This window comes from Symphalangus syndactylus, chromosome 6 (genome assembly GCF_028878055.3).
Source record: "Symphalangus syndactylus isolate Jambi chromosome 6, NHGRI_mSymSyn1-v2.1_pri, whole genome shotgun sequence".
NCBI classification, from domain to species: domain Eukaryota; kingdom Metazoa; phylum Chordata; class Mammalia; order Primates; family Hylobatidae; genus Symphalangus; species Symphalangus syndactylus.
The window spans coordinates 52,355,859-52,378,676 of NC_072428.2; the positions used below are offsets into that span (position 1 = coordinate 52,355,859).

The following is a 22,818-nucleotide window of genomic DNA, read 5'->3' on the forward strand; positions in this document are numbered from 1 at the left end:
AGTTCTAATGTGCACTGGTAAGAAAAGGATGTCCCAGCTCCAGGAAAGAGTGTGAATTTGCCTTTCTCTTACTTTTTTGTCCTCTCCATGCCCTCCCACATTGAGAGTGGAACTTGCCACTCAGTCCACCAGCTCACACGCCAATCTCCTGCTGCAAACCCTCACAGACATGTCCAGAAATAATGCTTTCCCAGCTGTCTGGGTATCGCTGGTGTCCATGGTGGTGGGTTATCAGAACTTATTAATGTCACTGTCACTAAAGTTGGTATATAACCCCCCACTGCTAAATTTGACTAGCTTAAAAAAAAAAGAACCTAGGCAACCTAGGGAGACCCTGTCTCTACAAAAAACACAAAAATTAGTCAGGTGTGGTGGCACATATCTGTAGTCCCAGCGACTTGGGAGGCTGAGGTGGGAGGATCTCTTGAACCCAGGAGTTTGAGGCTACAGTGAGCTATGATGAGAGGAGCCTCAGGACTCATGGATTAGAGCAGAAGTTACATCTGTGCTGACAAGAGAATGGGATTTGACTGAGGTGCCAATGGAGGACTGGAGCTCTCTCTTCCATCTCTCCTTCTCTCTGTGTGCTGGAGTTAGGCACCGTCCACCCCATTCCCACTCACGGACATTGAGAGCTTGACAGTGTCCAAGGCAGGGGCAGTGCAGGGACCAGCCATTCACAGGCATTTGTTCCTTTCTGAGTTTCACACATTTCCTGGCACCACCTCTGTGCCTCCGACCCAGTCCCTTCCCTCAGGAAGCTCACAGTCTGATGTGGCAGACAGACATGGGCATGTGGGATAGGGAAGCATCCAGGGCTCTGTGGGAGCGTAGAGGCAGGGTCACTACCCCAGCCAGGTGGGAGAGGTCACAGAAGGCTTCCTGGAGGAGTGAACAGAAGCTTTCCAGATGGACACGTGAGGCATCTGAGTAACAGCAGGTATCACGGCCAAGCGCTTTCCTCTCCAGTCACCCCCCAAATCACTGAACCCCTTCTATCTCCAAGTGAGTTGCTGCCTGTCATGAAGTACCCCCCACACCACCGGCCCAACTGTTTATTCAGAGTCTCATTCCTAGAGCCCTGGGTAAGGTTCAGTCCCCAAATTGTCTCCTGTTTCTCCACCAGCAGGTCTGGCAGCTACCAGAGAAGGTCCCAGAGTTCCCTGCAGATGGGGTTGCCAGGAATCTTGGTTACACTGAAAGCACACATGGCCAACATCCTCAGGATGGGCAGAGGCAGCAGGCGAGGCTGTCCCGTGTCTCCCGTGTCTCATGCATCAAAGGAGGCCTGGACTGTCTGGAAAGGCCCTCACCACAAGGAACCAGAGCAGCAGCAGCAAAGACCAGACTGCAGAGAGGGGACTCTGACCCATGGCTGCAGGGAAAACAGGCAGAGAGGTTGGGGGAGAGAGAGAAAAAAAGAGAGGTATTTAGGAGCACAGGAGCAAAGTGGGGACACGCAGATACAAGGTGGAGAGATTGGCAGAGTGAGCTGGACAGACTGATACACAAAATTGCCACAGGCAACAGAGATGAAGATCAAGTTTAGGGAGGAGCTGGTCCAATGGTAATGGGTTATCAGAACTTATTAACACCAGTGTCACTAAAGTTGATGTACAATCCCCCCACTGCTAAATTTGACTGGCTTAAAAAAGTTTAGGCAACCTGGGCAACATAGGGAGGACCCTTCTCTACAAAAAATACAAAAAGTAGCCAGGCGTGGTGGCATATATCTGTAGTCCAAGCTACTTGGGAGGCTGAGGTGGGAGGATCACTTGAGCCCAAGAGTTTGAGGCCACAGTGAGCTGTGGTGGTGCCACTGCACTCCAACCAGGGTGACAGAGTGAGACCATGTCTCAAAAAAATTTTTTTAATAAAGAATTTAGGAAGGTAGACAGAGATGAGACCAATTAGAGTCCCAATTTCTCTTCCAGAGGTCATTGGGTCTAACTTAACTGCCTTCTATTGCCACAAATAAGGTGCTGCAGAGTGGGTGAAACATGGATTTAAGATCAGAGTGGGATCTGCTGTGGTTGAACTTGGCTCCTCTACCCAAACCCTGGTAGGAGAGGTGCGGGGTGGACTAGAAGGAGAAATCCTAAACTTTTCCAGTGCCTGGAGTTACATAATCAGAACTCAAAGATGCCTGGGTTGGAGGCTGGAAACCTGGCTTCTTGTCCTGGCTCTGCCATAAACTCACTGTCACCTTGAGCAAATAATTCGTCTCTGGGTCTCACTTGACCATATAAGGGGGGTAATGCCTCCTGTTCTGCCTCCCTCCCATAGATTACTGTGCAGTAAAGATGAGATGAGATGATGAGATGATGAGATGATGAGATGAGATTGAGATGAGATGAGATGAGATGAGATGAGATGAGATGAGATGATGAGATGAAATGATGAGATGAGATGATGTCTGGGGAGGGGTGGGAACTATCCTGGTGTGGTGGTTCAGAGTTTGGCTCTAGAGCCAGGCTCTCTGGACTCCACTTCTTAGTAGCTGGATGGCACAGAGCCAGTTGCTTCTCCTCTTTGCACCTTTGATTTTTTTTTGTTTTTGTTTTGTTTTGTTTTGAGACAGAGTTTCGCTCTTGTTGCCCAGGCTGGAGTGCAATGGCACAATCATGGCTCACAGCAACCTCCGCCTCCCGGGTTCAAGAGATTCTCCTGCCTCAGCCTCCCGAGTAGCTGGGACTACAGGCATGCGCCACCACACCCGGCTAATTTTGTATTTTTAGTAGAGATGTGGTTTCTCCATGTTAGGCTGGTCTCGAACTCCTGACCTCAGGTGATCCGCCCATCGTGGCCTCCCAAAGTGCTGGGATTACAGGCGTGAGCCACCATGCCCGACCTCTCTTTGCCCCTTTGTGCTTTGGTACTTTCGTTTTTTGTTTTTTTTTTAGATGGAGTCTTGCTCTGTCGCCCAGGCTGGAGTGCAGTGGCGCGATCTCGGCTCACTGCAAGCTCCACCTCCCAGGTTCACGCCATTCTTCTGCCTTAGCCTCCTGAATAGCTGGGACTACAGGCGCCCGCCACCACGCCCGGCTAATTTTTTTGTATTTTTAGTAGAGATGGGGTTTCACCGTGTTAGCCAGGATGGTCTCGATCTCCTGACCTTGTGATCCTCCCACCTTGGCCTCCCAAAGCGCTGGGATTACAGGCTTGAGCCACTGTGCCGGGCCTTGTGCTTTGGTACTTTCATCTGCGGAACAGAGGTGATGACAGTACCACTGGGGTGTGGTGAGGATGAATGGCATGATGTGCCTGGAGTGGATCAGAGGAAGCTGGGGGGTCCTTCCTGCCCCCTCACAGAGTTCTGAAGGACAAAGGAGTTCTGAAGGCTTGGGGAGGAGCTGCTGTTTCTTCCCTGGAAATGGCCCATTCCCACCTAGAAACATGGTGGCCTGGGTAGGCCTTGGCACACCAAGTGTCCGAGGGAAGAGAAGAGTCATAGCTGGGGATCATCTGGTCCAATTTGCTTATTATACACACAGAGAAACTGAGGCACAGAGAAAGAATGGGTTGGTCATAGAGAAAGTTAGAGCAGAGCCTGGACTAGAGCCCAGGCCTCCAGCACCCAAAGCTTGGCCTCATGGCCTTCAAAGGTGGATTTGAGGGAGCCCTGAGGGCAGTAACAGAAATAGTGCGTTCTGCACTGGGAGGCAGAGAAGGACCAAAGGAGCATTTTGTGGGGAGCAGCCCTTCCGTCCCTCACCTCAGTGCAGCCTGAATCTCTCAGGGGCCTGATCAGTGGCCTTTTCCTGCAAGGGACAGGCAGATCCAGGCTGGAGAGCAGGTGTCCCTGCTCCCCCAACCATCTGCTCTCTCACACACTCATCTCCTGGCTAAGGCTGGCAACCCCCAAGGTGCCACTTCAGAGAGTGCACTTTTTTAAAATTATTATTATTAATGAGGTTGTTTCCTTATAAAAGATTCAGGTGGGCCGAGCACGGTGGCTGACGCCTGTAATCCCAGCACTTTGGGAGGCCGAGGTGGATGGATCACCTGAGGTCAGGAGTTCGAGACCAGCTTGGCCAACATGGTGAAACCCCATCTCTACTAAAAATACAAAAAAATTAGCCGGGCTTGGTGGCATGCGCCTGTAATCCCAGCTGTAATCAAGAGGCTGAGGCAGGAGAATGGCTTGAACCTGGGAAGTGGAGGTTGCAGTGAGCCGAGATCGTGCCATTGGACTCCAGCCTGGGCAACAAGAGTGAAACTCCATCTCAAAAAAAAAAAAAAAAAAAAAGATTGAGGTGATGGGGCCAACTCCAGGGCAGCCTGCTCATTCCTGAACTGAGTCCCACAGGTGCCTGCAGCCCTTACCTGAATTATCCAGATGGCAAGGCCCAGACTTGCACTTCTTGTCTATAGAAAAGAAACAGTAAAGAATGAAAGGCTCAGGAGCTGTCAGGATGGAAAGGGACCTCAGAGCCCTGGTGGTCCATCCCTGACTTGTTCTAGGAGAAGTTGGTGCATTTCCCCCTAATTCTGCTCTTTCATGGTAGACCCTCCCTTGACTAGGTTTGCCTCAACCCATGAGCAGCAGGGCCAGAAGGGAGTGGGCCATCAAAGCCAGGGTCTACTCTGGGGCACTCCTGCTCCCTGGGCCTGTAACTTTGCCTCCCTGCCACACTCACCTCTCTTCCATGCCTTGCCCCAGCCTGGTTTGTGTTCTTTGCATGCCCTCTTCACCTTCTGTCAACTCATGCATGCTCCTAATGCTGTCCAAGATAGGAAGTGAAGCCCATAGCCCTTCAGAAATTAAGAACCTGGGCCCATCCTCAGGGTTCTTCTTCTGGCCTGTGCTGGGGACATGAACAGGAGGAGCATCCACCGCTTCCTGACCACAGCCTGAGCTGGACCTTAGGGGCACAGTACCCAACTGCTGTCTCCTTGCCCCCACCACCCCACCCAGCACGCCCTTCAGCACATAATTCCTCTTCCATCTAATAAACGCACTCTTCTCAGAAACTGAGGTTGGGACTCCTACTCATTTCTGGCAACAGCTATCTAGGTGTCAATAATCTGGCTGGAAAATAATTCCCTTTCAGCCTCTGACCAGGAGAAAAGCCCAACCAGGTCTGCTTGCCCACTCAAATGGCCAGAGACCCCTGCCTTGGCCAGGAAACCTCTTCAGCCTCCCAGCAGGCAAGTGGCCAACTATGGCTTAGATCCCTTCAGGGGCAGTAAGTGCACCCCTCAGAAGGTTATGTCTCCCCTTAGATGGAAGGGGTTGGGAGCTGGTGGATATGACTGGTTGTATTTATGAATCCCTGGGACACAGGAGATAGGGGCTTGGGTTTGCCAAAGTCCGTGGTGGATGTGGAAGGTCCACCTTCTGCACAGGTGCTGACCGGCGCTTGCCCTCCTACCTTTGATGTACTCGCAGTTGTAGGTGCTGTGCTTGCCCAGGGCCCGGAGGTAGATGCGGGCGGGGCCCTGGGCCGGTCTGCTGGCATTGATCACTTGGAAGGTCTCAAAGGGGGGAATTAGCACCTCTTCCTCTCCAGGGAAGAAGGAGTAGTCCTTGATAGGGGCCCCAAGGCAGGTCCAGATGCCAAAGAAGGTGTCCTCACCAAACTGCTGGGCTGCAACATTCTTCAGGGAGGCAGAAGCAAAGCCCCCCAGCCTCACGGTGGCCCCGGGCCCTGCTGGCCGGAAGCGCAGGCCGTTCACACCTCGGAACACCTGGTGGCACCGAGGTGGACGCTGGCCCCTGCCCAGGAGCTGCAGGGCCTCAGTCAGCAGGAAATGGAGTGTCTTGAAGGAGAAGTGGTGGAGGTAGTGGGCCCGGGAGCGGCCTGCCTCACGCACGGCTGTGTTGAACACCTTGTGCAGGGGGTTGTTGGCTGTGTAGGCCAGGAGGGCCACCCCATGCTCATCGCGGAAGCCCAGGGGTGGCGGGGATGGACAGGTGGGGCTGAGACTCCACTCCGGCCCCCTGGCCTGGCGCTCCTGCCATCGGCTGCTTGCCAGTGTCCAGCCGTCTGCATACACCTTGTTGGCCTGGAACTCCGTGTGGTTGAGATCCGGGAGAGCAGCTGTCATGGCAGCAGCACAGCCAGCGTACTGGTCATCAAAGGAGGCCAGGGCCATGTCCAGTGGCATCTCTTGAGAGAAGAGGTCTCGTCGTGTGATGGAATGGCTCTGGGCCTGAGGGGGCAGGAGTAGCAGGGACTGAGAGGATAGGCCCCTGGGAGAATGAGTCCCCTGCCATCCAGCTCTCCCCTCCACTGAGAAAGGCAGGAAGGGCCCCAAACACACCTGGTGGTGAAGGGGATTGGGAACCTCTAGCTGTAATTTCCCCAAGACTAGCATCTGGGGCTGTCCCCTTGGGCTGAGTGATCCCCAGGGGAAGTGTCAGGCATTCTTTCCTCTCTCTCTTTCTCCCTCCAGGGTTCAGAAGAAGTCGATGGCTCAGTTCCCTGCTGGGGTGGGAACAGTGGGGGATGCCCATACCTGAAGTGCCTCCATGAGGCCCACAGACACAAGAAGCAGAGACATCATAGCAGGCATCTGCATGCTGGTGACCCTGGGCCAGTTGCTGTCTCTCTTTGGGTCTCAGTTTCCTCATCTGGAAAATTGCAGTGTTAATCTGTATAGTTTAATAAACATGAATCAACACTTAGTCTGTGCCATTCCTAGTGCTTGGCACTGAGAGTCATAAGACAGACATGGAGGCTCAGAAGAGAGAGGACCCTTCTTGCTGGAAGGAACATGAGTGACTTCCTGGAGGAGTGACGTGAACAGGGTCTTGCAGGATGAACAGGAGACTAAGATGACAGCAAGTGGAGACTGGGAGAGAATGGCGTTTGGGGTGGGAAAGGACTTTTGTGCAGCAGGAATGGAAAAAGCAAAGGTATTGGAGGTGGGAAGTGAGGATGTAAAGAGAGCAAGACATGTCATCTAGGCTGGCAGAGCTTGCAGGGTAGGAATATTGGGAAGATGGGCCAGTCATGAAAAGACTTGACAGCCACAGTGAGAGACCTGGGCTTCACCTCACAGGGGTTGTGGGTTTTGGGACAGGGGCAGATCCAGGAGTGTTCAGCTGGTGGGGCCTTAGCAGGGTCTCCAGGAACAGACTTAGAGCAGGGCTCTAAGTTGCCCCCACTCCCTGCAGTCCTCTTGTGGAATGAGCCTTCGGTGCTTCCAGGGAGGGACAGATATAAACCCCGGGTGCTGGGGGAAGAGGGGATCAGAAGAGCAGGAGAGGACAGAGGATACCAGTTTCCCTAAGAGAAGCAGCAGGAACCACAAGCCTTCCACACCCTCCCTGTTGTGGGACAGGCAGAGTGCCTGAAGTGGCTCCAAGAAGAGGGTGTCCAGGCATTGGGTCTGGATGGGAACAGGCAGTTTCCTTTTTTTTCTTTTATTCTTTTTCCTTTTTTTGTTTTTCTGAGACCAAGTCTCACTATTTTGCCCAGGCTGGAGTGCAGTGGTGTGATCTCGGCGTACTGCATCCTCTACCTCCCGAGTTCAAGTGATTCTTTTGCCTCAGCCTCCAGAGTAGCTGGGACTAAAGGTGCCCGCCTCCACACCCAGCTAATTTTTGTATTTTTAGTAGAGACGGGGTTTCACCATGCTGGCCAGGATGGTCTCAAACTCCTGACCTCAGGTGATCCGCCGGCCTCGGCCTCCCAAAGTGTTGGGATTAAGGTGTGAGCCACCATGCCGGCCTTATTGTCATTTTTTTAAGAACTAAAAGGAAACATGCTTACACATACATATTTTTATTACCTTTTTTCCTCAGAAAAAAAATATGAACTTCCTTCCATGTCAGTACATAAACATCTCCCTGCCCACATAATGGCAGCTTGGTTTATCTCATGGTATAAACCATAATTAACCATTTCATACTTATGAACACTTAGGTTTCTTTCCTAATTTTAAAATATTATACATAATACTACAGTGAATATTTAGGTATATAAATCCTTGTTTATGTGTGTGCATGTTTTCAAAGGAAAGATTTTGAGAAGTAAAATGAGATTTAAAGAATATGAATGTTTTTTATTTTGATAGAAACTGCCACCCCACCAACAATGGATGAGAGTGCCCTTTATTCCACATCTTTGCCAGTGTGGAATATGATTGATCTCTTTTTAATTTCCATTTAACTGGTAGGCAAAATGGTATCTACTTTGTTTGTTTGTTTGAGGCAGGGTCTTGCTCTGTTGCCCAGGCTGGAGTGCAGTGACACAATCATAGCTCACTGCAGCCTTGACCTCCTGAGCTCAATCAATCCTGCCTCAGCCTCCCGAGTAGCTGGGCCTACAGGCGCACATCACGATGCCTGGCTTATTTTTATATTTTTTGTAGAGGTGGGGTTTTGCCATGTTGCCTAGGCTGATCTCGAATTCCTGGGCTCAAGCAATCTACCCACCTTGGCCTCCCAAAGTGCTGGGATTACAGGTGTGAGCCACAGCTCCCAGCCTCTGTTTTCTTTCTCTACACAAATGGTAATATAGTCAGTGGGTTTTATCTTTTGGAATCTGATAAAAGCTGAAACCTCCCTTCAGGAAATGAATATATGCGCCTTCACACAAATGTTACGTAAATATCAGGGTGGTTATGCCTCTCCCCCAATCTCATTTAGGTTAAGTGTCCCTGCTTTATCATCTCCTCTGGCTCTGGGGAGACCTAAGTTTGGATAATTCAGTGACTCTAAGACACTGGGATTCTATGTGTCTATAATTTTTTTTTTTTTTTGAGACGGAGTCTCGCTCTGTCGCCCAGGCTGGAGTGCAGTGGCACAATCTCGGGTCACTGCAAGCTCCGCCTCCCGGGTTCACGCCATTCTCCTGCCTCAGCCTCTCCGAGTAGCTGGGTCTACAGGCGCCCGCCACAAAGCCCGGCTAATTTTTTTGTATTTTTAGTACAGACGGGGTTTCACCGTGGTCTCGATCTCCTGACCTCGTGATCCACCCGCCTCAGCCTCCCAAAGTGCTGGGATTACAAGCGTGAGCCATCGCCCCCGGCCATGTCTATAATTTTATTAATCTTCAAATCTAAGATCCTGTAATTGCCAATACACAATTGAAATGTGAAGTATGAGCTTCTCTGGACAATGGGGTTAGCAGTAGTTTTTACCAAATTCCACGTGTTCAAAATGGAGCTCATTATGTTCTCCCCCTCAAAAGCTGCTTACTCATTTATTCCACAATTTTTTTGTTGTTGTTGTTTAGCATCTGTAGCATGTCAGGCACTAAGGATAAAATTATGAACAGCCAGTCATGGTGGCTCCAGCCTGTAATCCCAGCACTTTGGGAGACTGAGGCAGGAGGATTACTTGAGCCCAGGAGTTTGAAACCAGCCTGGGCAACATAGTGAGACACCATCGCTACTAAAAATAAAAAAATACGTCCAGACAACTCTGGGAGGCTGAGGTGGGCGGATCATCTGAAGTCAGGAGTTCAAGACCAGCCTGGCCAACGTGGTGAAACCCCATCTCCACAAAAATACAAAAATTAGCTGGGCATGATGGCAGGTGCCTGTAATCCCAGCTACTCGGGAGGCTGAGGCAGGAGAATAGCTTGAACCCAGGAGGTGGAGGTTGCAGTGAGCCAAGATTGTACCATTGCACTCGAGCCTAGGTGACAGAGCGACACTCCATCTCAAAAATTAAAAACAATAAAAATAAATAAATAAATAAGCCAGGCTACAGGTGTGGTGGTGCATATCTGTAGTCCCAACAACTCAGCAGGCTGAAGGTAGGAGGATTGCTTGAGACCAGGAGGTTGAGGCTGCAGTGAGCTATGAAAACTCACTTCCGTGGGCTGGGTGCGGTGGCTCACGTTTGTAATCCCAGCACTCTGGGAGGCCAAGGCGGGTAGATCACCTGAGGTCAGGAGTTTGAAACCAGACTGGCCAACATGGTGAAACCCCATCTCTACTAAAAATACAAAAAATTAGCTGGGCGTGGTGTTGTGCACTTGTAATCCCAACTACTTGGGAAGCTGAGGCAGGAGAATCTCTTGAACCTGGGAGGCGGAGGTTGCAGTGACCCAAGATCGCACCATTGCTCTCTAGCCTGGGCGACAAGAGTGAAACTCCGTCTCAAAAAAAAAAGATTTGAGCTCTTGTCTGTGGTCTCTTGAAGTCCACCAAGGAGGCTAGAGCTGCTGTTACTAGTTCCTCACTTTCCTGTGTAGAATCCAGTCATGGGCTCAGGTGGGGCTTTTCTCATTCTATGCACCCCATGAGAGGAACACATACCCCAGGACCTGTGCCCTAAGGCCTTGACCATTGTGACTGGCTCATGGATGGGCACATGACCCAAGAAAGGCCAATCAGAGGCCTTCCTGCGAGTTGATCTATGGATGCAGGGTAAAAGAGAGTATACCTGACACTGTGGATTCCTCAGCCCATATTCCCGGAGACCGTCTTCGAGTCCACATGCAGGTGCAGTGGATAGTTCTCATGCAGGCTGTCAGCCTCCCACTTCTAGGGCTCACATTTTTCTGTGTCTGAAGCATTCTCCATCACCCTGGGAGCCTGTTTTTTGTGAGCACAGGGCAGGCCAAAAGTGTAGGGGATTTAATGTTCCCAAGGACAGTCTTCAACCAATGAGGGCTGGAAGTCAGACTTCCTGTCCCATAGAGGGTCCCCAGTGGCACTAGCGAGTACAGTGGCAACAGGCTTTTAATTGGCTGCTTTGCTCTTCTCTGTCTGACTTTGCCACTCCCTGACTTGTATTTCTTGGGATCACTCTACAAAGAAGCTCACTGCGCTCATGTACTTGTCTGAGGGTCTGCTTTTGGGGGAAGGAAACTGAGAGTCTTTTCTTTGGAAGATTCTTCTTTAGTCTGGACCCCCAGAATGAACACGTGAGGAACAGACCTCAGCCCAGCCCAGAGCAAGGAAGACCCCAGCTGAGCCAGACCAGCGGCCGGAGCAGAGCTGCCCAACCAAGTCCAGTTTAGATAAGCCACTTGCCGTCAACCCAAAGGCCATGAGCCTGGGAGTAAATATTTGTTTGCCACTGAGATTTTGTGGCACACCGCAAAATGGTTATGCAGCAAAAGCCCACTGGGCCAGCTGTATCTCTCATTGCGTCTCCACAGCTCTGTTTCTGTCTGCATCTGCTCTACAGTAAACAAGATAGATCAGAGGCTTAAGCGGAGAGAGGCTTGAAGGCAGACTGAGGACACGGAATTAGTGGACCTGACTAAGAGAATGGCAGTGAGGATAGACAGAGTTAGGAGGTGGAATTTACAAGACTTGATGTCTAATGGGCTATAGGGGATGTGAGAGAGGGAAAAATCAAGGATGACACCCAGGTTTCCATTCTTTAAACTAGAAACACAGAGGAGAAGTGGAGTAGACTTAAAAAAAAAATGAAGCTCTTCTTTTCATGCATGTCCGTGTGAAGAGACCACCAAACAGGCTTTGTGTGAGCAATAAAGCTTTTAATCACCTGGGTGCAGGCGGGCCGAGTCTGAAAAGACAGTCAGCAAAGGGAGATAAGTGTGGGGCCGTTTTATAGGATTTGGGTAGATAAAGGAAAATTACAGTCAAAGGGGGTTTGTTCTCTGGTGGGCAGGAGTGGGGGTCACAAGGTGCTCAGTAGGGGAGCTTTTGAGCCAGGATAAGCCAGGAGAAGGAATTTCACAAGACAATGTCATCAGTTAAGGCAGGAACAGGCCATTTTCACGTCTTTTGTGGTGGAATGTCATCAGTTAAGGCAGGAACTGGTCATCCGGATGTGTTATGTGCAGGTCACAGGGGATATGATGGCTTAGCTTGGGCTCAGAGGCCTGACATTCCTGTCTTCTTATATTAATAAGAAAAATAAAATGAAGTAGTGGTAAAGTGTTGGGATGGTGAAAATTTTTTGGGGGTGGTATGGAGAGATAATGGGTGATGGTTCTCAGGGCTGCTTCGAGCGGGATTAGGGGAGGCCTGGGAACCTAGAGTGGGAGAGATTAAGCTGAAGGAAGATTTTGTGGTAAGGGGTGATATTGTGGGGTTGTTAGAAGAAACATTTGTCTTGTAGAATTATTGGTGATGGCCTGGATACGGTTTTGTACGAATTGAAAAACTAAATGGAATAAGAGAAGGAGAAATACAGGTATTAAAGCACTAAGAATTGGGAGGACCTAGGACATCTGATTAGAGAGTGCCTAAGGAGATTCAGCATAGTCCTGCCAGCAAAGATTATTTATTTACTTCAAGAGTTTAGAGAGGCAGTTTGGGGATAGCACCAGGAGATATCAGCTGTGATGGCTTGGAGAAACAGTGTAAACCGGCAGTGTAAACAAGAGCAGGGCATGTATGAGTAGTTGAGAACGGTGAATAGGAGTATGACTAGACAGAAGATAGTAGGGATGACAAGTTTTTTTGGGGCACAGTCTAAGTTGGTCTGGTGTCTGGAATGAGACTGGGGCCTAATAAAAAGAAGCATCTATACAGGAGCTCAAATGGGCTGTATCTTGTAGCATTCTGAGGACAGGTCTGACTTCTGAGAAGGGAAAGTGGTGAAAGTATTGTCCAGTCCTTTTTAAGTTGGTGGCTGAGCTTGGTGAGGTGTGTTTTTAAAAGACCTTTAGTCCATTCTACTTTTCCTGAAGACGGAGGACTGTAAGGGATATAAAGGTTTCACTGAATACTAAGAGCCTGAAAAACTGCTTGGCTGATTTGACTAATAAAGGCTGGTCTGTTATCAGACTGTATAGAGGTGGGAAGGCTAAACTGAGGAATTACGTCTGACAGGAGGGAAGAAATGACTGTGGTGGCCTTCTCGGACCCTGTAGGAAAGGCCTCTACTTATCTAGTGAAAGTGTCTACCTAGACTAAGAGGTATTTTAGTTATCTGACTCGGGGCATGTTGAGTAAAGCTAATTTGCCAGTCCTGGGTGGGGGCAAATCCTCGAGCTTGATGTGTAGGGAAGGGAGGGGGCCTGAATAATCCCTGAGGAGTAGTAGAATAGCAGATGGAACACTGAGAAGTTATTTTCTTGAGGATAGATTTCCACGATGGAAAGAAAATGAGAGGTTCTAAGAGGCGGGCTAGTGGCTTGTACTATAGCATAGCCTGCCTTTGCTGGTGTGTGGCGATTAGGCCTGGTGGAACTGCCATCAATAAATCAAGCGTGGTCAGGGTGAGGAACAGGAAAGAAGGAAATGTGGGGAAATGGGGTGAATGTCAGGTGGATCAGAGAGATACAGTCATGGGGGGCAGGTGTGGTATCAGGAATAATGTGGGAGGCTGGACTGAAGTCCGGGCCAGGAACAATGGTAATTGTGGGACTTAACAAAGAGTGAGTACAGCTGAAGGAGCCGGGAAGCAGAAAGTATATGCGTCAGGTATGAGGAAGAAAATAGATTTTGTAAGTTATGAGAAATGTAGAGAGTGAGCTGAGCATAGTTTGTGATTTTAGGGCCTCTAAAATTATTAAAGCAGCGGCAGCCGCTGCATGCAGACCTGAGGGCTAGGCTAAAACAGTAAGGTCAAGTTGTTTGGACAGAAAGGCTACAGGGTGCGGTCCTGGCTCTCGTGTAAGAATTCTGACTGCACTAACCATGCCTAGGAAGGAAAGGAGTTGTTGTTTTGTAAGGGATTGAGGTTTAGGAGATTAATCAGACATGATCAGCAGGGAGAGCACGTGTGTTTTTACGAGAATTATGCTGAGACAGGTAACAGATGAGGATGAAATTTGGGCTTGACTGAAGTAATGGGGGCTGTCTGTGAAGCCTTGTGGCAGTACAGCCCAGGTAATTTGCTGAGCCTAATGGGTGTCAGGGTCAGTCTAAGCAAAAGCGAAGAGAGGCTGGGATGAAGGGTGCAAAGGAATAGTAAAGAAAGCATGTTTGAGATCCAGAACAGAATAATGGGTTGTAGAGGGAGGTACTGAAGATAGGAGAGTATATGGGTTTGGCACCACGGGGTGGATAGGCAAAACAATTTGGTTCATAAGGCGCAGATTCTGAACTAACCTGTAAGCCTTGTCTGGTTTTAGGACAGGTAAAGTGGGGGAATGGTAAGGAGAGTTTATAGGCTTTAAAAGGCCATGCTGTAACAGGCAAGTGATAACAGGCTTTAATCCTTTCAAAGAGTGCTGTGGGATGGGATATTGGCATTGAGTGGGGTAAGAGTGGTTAGGTTTTAATGGGATGGTAAGGGGTGCATGATGGGTTGCTAAGGAGGGAGTAGAGGTGTCTTATACTCGTGGGTTAAGGTGGGGAGATACAAGGGGAGGACGTGAAGGAGGCTTTGAACTGGGGGAAAAGGTGGCAATGAGATGTGGCTGTAGCCCAGGAATAGTCAGGGATTTAAAGTGTCTCTGCCTAATAAGGGAACTGGGCAGGTGGGGATAACTAAAAAGGAGTGCTTAAAAGAGTATTGTCTAAGTTGCCACTAGAGTTGGGGAATTTTAGGAGGTTTAGAAGCCCGGCCGTCAGTACCCACAACAGTTATAGAAGCAAGGGAAACAGGCCTTTGAAAAGAAGGTAGGCTGGGCGCGGTGGCTCACGCTTGTAATCCCAGCACTTTGGGAGGCCGAGGCGGGCGGATCACGAGGTCAGGAGATCGAGACCACAGTGAAACCCCGTCTCTACTAAAAATACAAAAAATTTAGCCGGGCGTGGTGGCGGGCGCCTGTAGTCCCAGCTACTCAGGAAGCTGAGGCAGGAGAATGGCGTGAACCCGGGAGGCGGAGCTTGCAGTGAGCCGAGATCGCGCCACTGCACTCCAGCCTGGGCGACAGAGTGAGACTCCGTCTCAAAAAAAAAAAAAAAGAAAAAAAAGAAAAGAAGGTAATGTGGGGTGGGTAGCCTCCATATTGATTAAGAAGGGGTCAGACTTACTTTCCACTGTGAGAGTTACTCAAAGCTCGGCATCCCTGATGGTCTAGGGGGCTTCCGAGGCAATCGGGCAGTGTCAGTCTTCAGCCGCTAAGCCGAGAAGATCTAGGAAGGAGTCAGTCAGAGAGCCTTGGGCCAGAGTTCCAGGGGCTCTGGGAGTGGCTGCCAGGTGAGCTGAACAGTCCGAATTTCAGTGGGGTCTCTCACAGATGGGATACGGCTTAGGAGGAATCCTGGGCTGTGGGCATTCCTTGGCCCAGGGGCCAGATTTCCGGCACTTGTAGCAAGCTCCTGGGGGAGGAGGTTCTGGAGGAACCCCTGGCAGCTGCGGTTCCGGCGTTTGGAAGTTCCTGTGTGCCGGAGATGTGGCTGGTGTTTGTCTCACAGTGGAGGCAAGTAATTGCAACTCAGAAATACATTGCTACTTGGCTGCCTCTATTCTATTATTGTACACCTTGAAGGCGAGGTTAATTAAGTCCTGTTGTGGGGTTTAAGGGCCGGAATTTAATTTTTGGAGCTTTATTTAATGTCAGGAGCGGATTGGGTAATAAAATGTATATTGAGAATAAGGCAGCCGGGCGCGGTGGCTCACGCTTGTAATCCCAGCACTTTGGGAGGCTGAGGCGGGCGGATCACAAGGTCAGGAGATCGAGACCATGGTGAAACCCCGTCTCTACTAAAAAATACAAAAAAATTAGCTGGGCGTTGTGGCGGGCGCCTGTAGTCCCAGCTACTCAGAGAGGCTGAGGCAGGAGAATGGCGTGAACCCGGGAGGCGGAGCTTGCAGTGAGCCGAGATTGCGCCACTGCACTCCAGCCTGGGCGACAGAGCGAGACTCCGTCTCAAAAAAAAAAAAAAAAAAGAGAATAAGACGGCCTTTTGACCTTTTAGGGTCTAAGGCTGTAAAGAGTCTCAGGGTTGCTGCCGAACGAGCCATGAACTGGGCTGGGTTTTTCATATTTGATCAAAGAGCCTAAACGCTCACTGATTTGGGAGAGGTCAGATAAAGAAAAAGGAGCATTAACCTTGACTATGCCTTTAGCTTCAGCCACCTTTTTAAGAGGAAATTGCTGGGCAGGTGGGGGAGGGCTAGTCACGGAATGAAACCGTAAACCCGACCAGGTGTGAGGAGGGGAGGTGATAAAAGGATTATAGGGTGGAGGAGCAGAGGCTGAGGAAGAATTGGGACCTAGCTCGGCCTGGTGAGGAGCAGCCTGAGGATGAGGGGAGAAGTCAGATGGGTCTGTAGAAAAGGAAGATTAGAAAGACTCAGCGACGCTTGGGGTTGGGACTGAGGGGACAGGCAGGAGGGAAAGAAGGAAGATTTGAGACGAGTTGCATTGGGCACAGAGACTAGGAAGGGACTGATGTGTAAAAGAATGCCTGGACGTCAGGCATCTCAGACCATTTGCCCATTTTATGACAAGAATTATTTAGATCTTGCAGGATGGAAAAATTGAAAGTGCCGTTTTCTGGCTATTTGAAACCACTGTCGAGTTTGTACTGGGGTCAAGTGACATTGCAGAAGAAAATAAGGCATTTAGGTTTTAGGTCAGGTGTGAGTTGAAGAGGTTTTAAGTTCTTGAGAGCACAGGCTAAGGGAGATGGAGGAATGGAGGGTGGAAGGTTGCCCATAGTGAAGGAGGCAAGCCTAGAGAAAACAGAGAGTAGAGACACGGAGGGAAGGGGTTCGGGGGTTCTTACCCCCCAGAAAAGTGGGAAAGGAGTCGGAGTGTGGAAATAAGGGGTTGGGGCGCAGAGATAAGAGGTTGGGGCGTGGAAATAAGGGATTCGGGTGCAGAGATAAGAGGTCGGGGCATGGAAATAAGGGATGGGGCACAGAGATAAGAGGTCAGTGCACGGAAATAAGGGATTGGGGCACAGAGATAAGAGGTCAGTGCACGGAAATAAGGGATTGGGGTGCAGAGGTAAGAGGTCAGGGTGTGGAAATATGGGATTGGAGGTTCTTTCCTCCTAGAAAAGTGGGACTTGCCGCTAAGGGTGAAGGAGAAGGGGTTGAGGGGTTCTTGCCCCTCCACCAGAAAAGCAGAGAAGGGGTAGAGACAGGGAGAAAAGGGGTTGGGGTACTTGCCCCTCCTCCAGAAAAGCAGGACTTGCCGCTAAGGGTGAAGGACCAAGGCAGGCATCCCTGCGTGATCTGACACCTCTGAAACGTGGGTGAACAATCAGAGAGGCGTCCCTGCAATGATTAAACACCAAGGGAAGGCTGCCTTCCCAGTCCGTGACCAGCGCCGTTGTTTTGGGTCCACGGATAAAATATGTCTCCTTTGTCTCTACCAGAAGATGAAAGGAATTAAAATTAAGAGAAGGGAGAGATTGAAGTGTGGCACCAAGATTGAAAGGGGAAAGAAGTTGAGGGATAGTGAGGGAGGTTAGAGAAGTGAGTAAAAATAGTCCGCTTACCGGATTTGAAATTGGTGAGATGTTTCTTGGGCTGGTGGATCTGAGGACCTGAGGTCATAGGTGGATCTTTCTCACAGAGCAAAGAGCAGGAGGACAGGGGATTGATCTCCTAAGGGAGGTTCCCTGATCCAAGTCATGGCACCAAATTTCATGCACATCCGTGTGAAGAGACCACCAAACAGGCTCTGTGTGAGCAATAAAGCTTTTAATCACCTGGGTGCAGGCGGGCTGAGTCCAAAAAGAGAGTCAGCAAAGGGAGATAAGGGTGGGGCCGTTTTATAGGATTTGGGTAGATAAGGGAAAATTACAGTCAAAGGGGGGTTGTTCTCTGGCGGGCAAAGTGGGGGTCACAAGGTACTCAGTAGGGGAGCTTCTGAGCCAGGATGAGCCAGGAGAAGGAATTTCACAAGACAATGTCATCAGTTATGGCAGGAACAGGCCATTTTCACTTCTTTTGTGGTGGAATGTCATCAGTTAAGGCAGGAACTGGCCATCTGGATGTGTACGTGCAGGTCACAGGGGATATGATGGCTTAGATTGGGCTCAGAGGCCTGACACCTCTTTTATTGCCCATCTTCTTCCACCATTCTTACATGACTGCAGAGTGTTCTGCTCCAACACAGCCCTGTGCAACTTTACTTTTTTTTTTCAGCCTCATTGAAGTATACTTGGTATACAAAAAACTGAACATAATTAATATATACAATTTGGTGAGTTTGGAAATAAGTATACACTCATGTTACCATTCCCACAATCAAGGGAATAAACATGTTCATCACTTCCAAGTTTCTGTGTATCCCTTTGTTTTCATTTTATTTTTATTTATATATTATTTATTTATTTTGAGACAGGGTCTCACTCTGTCGCCCAGGCTGGAGTGCAGTGGTGCGATCTCGGCTCACTTCAACCTCTGCCTCCCGGGTTGAAGTGATTCTCCCACCTCAACTTCCCGAGTAGCTGGTACTACAGGTGCCCACAAGCACGCCCAGCTAATTTTTGTATTTAGTTGAGAAGGGGTTTTGCCATGTTGACCAGGCTGGTCTGGAACTCCTGACCTCAGGTGATCCACCTGCCCAGGCCTTTCAAAATGCTGGGATTATAGGCGTGAGCCACCGCACCCAGCCTTGTTTTTTTTTTTTTTTTTTGAGACGGAGTTTTGCTCTTGTTGCCCAGGCAGGAGTGCAATGGTGCAATCTCGACTCACTGCAACCTCTGCCTCCCAGGTTCAAGCGATTCTCCTGCCTCAGCCTCCCCCGTAGTTGCGATTACAGGCATGTGACATCATGCCTGGCTAATTTTATATTTTTTGTAGAAATGAGGTTTCTCCATGTTGGTCAGGCTGGTCTCGAATTCCTGACCTCAGGTGATCCGCCGCCCACCTCGGCCTCCTAAAGTGCTGGGATTACAGGCATGAGCCACTGTGCCTGGCCTGTTTTTATTTTTATTTCGTTTTGTTTTGGTTTTGGTTTTCATGTAGCAAGAACATTTAATGTGAGATGTAACCTCTTACACGTTTAAGTGCACAAGGCCTCATTGTTACTATGGGCACAATGTTATACCAGAGTAGACTTGAAAAGCTCATCTTGCTCATTACTGTAGTCCCAGTACAAAGTAGGTGCTCAGTAAAAATGTATTGAATGAATGATCGGGTTTGGAGGGGAAATGGTGAGTTCACTTTGGGAAATGTGAACTCCCTGAAGCAGATGTCCAAGAGGTAGCAGAATGGACAATCAAGGAGACATCTGAGAGTCACAGGTGATTGAAATCAGGGAAGAGATGCGATCCCCAGAGCAAGGGAAAGAGAAGGCTGAAAGGCAGAGGGCGAGCTGCTTGATGGATGAAGCCAGAGGTCAGGTGGAGCCGCACTCCTCCTTGGCTTTCTAGAGGCTCTTTGCATCTGGCCCTTGGGTTCCATGAGATACCCTGTATCCTTGTGATAAAATCCTCTTTAGGCTTAATCTAGCTCAGGGTGGCTCCTGTTAATTTGCCATGGCAAGTCTCACATGATAAACCATCCCCATTATTCACCCAGTCATCCATCATCGTCCCCTCGGTGTCCATTCAGTCCATCATTCGTCAAACATTCATATAGTTGCCAACTAACGCTGGGTGAGATAGCGGTCCATCCTAGATTCTCCTTCCCTTCAACATCCACACCCCCTGCCCTGGCTCAGTTTTGCCCCTTCCTCCTCGCTGATCTCCCCACCTCCACAGTCAGCCCCACTAACCCGCCTGCCCAGGGAGGGCGATGTTTCTAAAGCACAACTCTGGTCATGTTCTTTACGTGCTTAAAAGCCCTCTGTGCCAAAAGTGACTGGAAGAAATATCTCAAAATATAGAGTAAAAATGCAGAGATGAAAATCATGAGGGAAGAGAGAAGAACACATCTAGAAAAAAGAAAAAAAAAAGCAAAAAACAAACAAACAAAACATCCCTCCATACCCTAAGGACAGAGGCCAGCGTCCTTATCCTGGCCCTCTGCGACCTCTGCAGGCTCGCACCTGCCACTCCTGCTTGGCTTCTGTAGTGCAGAACAACGTCGCAGGTGCGGCTCCGTGGTTACCCTCCCTGTGGCTCTGCACACATCGCCCCTCTCCTTGGGACACCCTTCTCCTGGATACCTACTCTTCAAGGCTTAACCCGAGGGTCACCTCCTCCAGGAAGCCCTCTGACTCCTCTGGGCTCCTGTATCACCCTGTGCTGTCCTCTGTCACTGTCCTTATCACACTGTGCTGCCCTTATATGTGCCTGGCTCCTCTCCTGGCCAGTGAGTTCCTTGAGGGCGGGACCATGTACGCCAAGGCCAGGGACTGGGGAGGCCCCAGCACGTTTGCTGGGAGTTTGAGGAACTTTCTCGGCACAGCTAACAGTGTAGACCACTGCAGAGCAGGTGGGTGGCTGGCCTTGGTGACCAGTGTCAGGGGACATGTGGTGGGAACCGGAGGGATGGGGTGGGCATGGGCCCAAGGAGCTGGGGATGCTGAGCAATTCCTTTTCTAGCCCAAGGGAGCTGCACTTCTGTCCTCCCTCTCATCCCACTCGGGGCAATTCTGTCATCAGTTTCTCATCCAAGCCCTTGCTGAACATACCCTCCTGGGAATGTGACCCCAAATCTCCCCACAGGAATCCCAAACCTCCCATGGCCCCCAACCTTCCTAGGTATCCCAAACTTCATCAAAGTTTCCTGGAAACTTTTTCTCACGACTCCTAAAATTCCACCATTCAACTCCCAAACTTCACCTCAAAACCACTTTTCCTGCCCAGCACCCAGGAGGAGAGTGGTGCGCTCCTTACCTGGGCCTTGTCCTGGGTGGGGAAGCTGCTGCTGTCTCCACCATGGCCACCAGGAGAGGGGAGGACAAGTTTCTTTTTGATATTGTTAATCCCCACCCCTTGAACCTCCCCCACACAGCTGCTCAGAAACGCGACACTCCCCCATCTATTTCTGGATGTCTCCTCAGGGCTCAGGAACACTAGCCTCTGCCCAGTCTGACCTGCCCAGTGTTCTTCTAAGGGAGGAAACCACAACTCATATTGTCTTATGTCCGATTTCTGCCTCCAAAGAAAGAAGAAGTAAACACTAAAAGGCAGAAATGAAATCCACAAGCATACAGCCCGGCGCCACACCCTGGGCCTGGTAGTTAAAGATTGACCCCTGACCTAATCGGTTATTTGTACAAAAAAGCACTGTGAAGATCCCTGTCCTGTTCTGTTCCCTTGTAATTACCGGTGTATGCATCCCCCAGTCACGTACCCACTGCTTGCTCAATCGATCACGACCCTCTCACGTGGACCCCCTTAGAGTTGTGAGCCCTTAAAAGGGACAGGAATTGCTCACTCAGGGAGCTCGGCTCTTGAGACAGGAGTCTTGCCGATGCTCCCAGCTGAATAAACCTCTTCCTTCTTTAACTCAGCATCTGAGGGGTTTTGTCTGAGGCTCTTCCTGCTACATTTCCCACAAAAAAAAGAATCCCTGAAGCCACAGAGGAGGTGGACTGAAGCACTGGGGATCCAGGCTGGGACAACTGCGTCCTCACTGGCTGTGGTCCTGTACTTTGGTCAGCAAAGGAGGAGGAAGAGAGGAGGAAGCTTCAGTGCCCTGGCCTCAGAGAGCGTCTCCTTAGATTTTGTACCTTTCACACAAACACTGAGACTTAGCTAAGGTGCCAGGAGAGATTCGAACTAAGGAGGCTGGATTCTGAGTCCCAGTTCCAGCTCTGACTTACCAGTGATCTTGGAGGACTTCTTTATGCTATACTTAGGATCCCTGCCCACTGACTAGTTGTTTTTTTAGACAGATTCTTGCTCTGTCGCCAGGCTGGAGTGCAGTGGCGCAACCTCGGCTTACTGTAACCTCTGCCTCTCGGGTTCAAGCGATTCTCCTGCCTCAGCCTCCCGAATAGTGGGACTACAGGCACCTGCCACCATGCCCAGCTAATTTTTGTATTTTTAGTAGAGATGGGTTTTCACCATGTTGGCCAGGATGGTCTCGATCTCTTGACCTCGTGATCCGCCCGCCTCAGCATCCCAAAGTGCTGGGATTACAGGTGTGAGCCACCACACCTGGCCCCCAATGACTAGGTTTGAGTCCATCTCTTGGGGCCTTATTTTGGGTTCCAGGTCCTGGGATGGGAGAAGCAATCCCCCAAAGCCAGAGGGTGGAGAGGGACAAAGCAGTGATTCCAATAGATCTGGTCTTAGGGGCCGTCCCAGCAGGCCAAGCTGTCCCCAGGTGGTATCTTTTCAAGCAACTGCAAACACTCAGCTTCCTCCAGAGAGGGGGGCAGGCAGGATATGTAGGCAAATGCTTTTTTTCACCATGACGGTAAACAGTAGGATGATTCCTTATTTTAGAATCTGGGAGGGCTTTGGGATGGCTAGACTCACAGAAGGGGGCAAAAGAACTTGTCCTGGAGCTGTTTTTCTTTCCTTTTTTTTTTTGAGATGGACTTTCGCTCTTTTGCCCAGGCTGGAGTGCAGTGGCTCCATCTCAGCTCACTGTAATCTCCACCTTCCAGTTTCAGGCGATTCTCCTGCCTCAGCCTCCCAAGTAGCTGGGATTACAGGCCCCTGCCACCATGCCCGGCTAATCTTTGTATTTTTAGTAGAGACGGGGTTTCACCATGTTGGCCAGGCTGGTCCCGAACTCCTGACCTCGTGATCCTCCCACCTCAGCCTCCCAAAGTGCTAGGATTACAGGCGTGAGCCACCGCGTCCTGCCCTGGAGCTGTTTTTCTAACAAGGACTCAGAAGCACCTCCCTCCCCACCCTCCTCCAAGCCTGGACCCACAGTATGTCTTCCCGTTTGGTCTACAGAAAGGATTCTGGGAGATAGCAGGATTCTAGGTGGAAGAAACTGACAATCTGAGGGGACGGGGGGGGGGGGGGGGACAGGGATGGGGGAAATTAATGAGCTAGACCAGGATGGAGTCCTTTGGGTAGCTCTAATCTTTCGTGTCTACCTCAGCCCCAGCAGGCAGCATTTCTCAAATCCTAGCTTTCAGAATCCTCAGAAATCCTAGCTTTCAGCGACCCTCCGGCCGCTGGGGGAAGGAGGGGTGACATCCCACCTCCTCCTGGCTCAGGCTG

The 22,818-nt window shown here is 50.1% G+C and overlaps 1 protein-coding gene across 1 annotated transcript; it reads right to left on the bottom strand.

The window, feature by feature from the left end:
* Window positions 1–381: 381 nt before the first annotated feature.
* ART1 (ADP-ribosyltransferase 1) lies at window positions 382–20,574 on the bottom strand. Its single transcript, XM_055282799.2, has 5 exons — window positions 20,524–20,574; window positions 6,463–6,577; window positions 5,376–6,156; window positions 4,327–4,368; window positions 382–1,375 (listed from the first exon to the last, which is right to left on the bottom strand). The coding sequence occupies exons 2-5, from the start codon at window positions 6,523–6,525 to the stop codon at window positions 1,278–1,280; spliced, it is 984 nt and encodes a 327-aa protein (XP_055138774.1). The 5' UTR covers window positions 6,526–6,577; window positions 20,524–20,574; the 3' UTR covers window positions 382–1,277.
* Window positions 20,575–22,818: the final 2,244 nt, after the last annotated feature.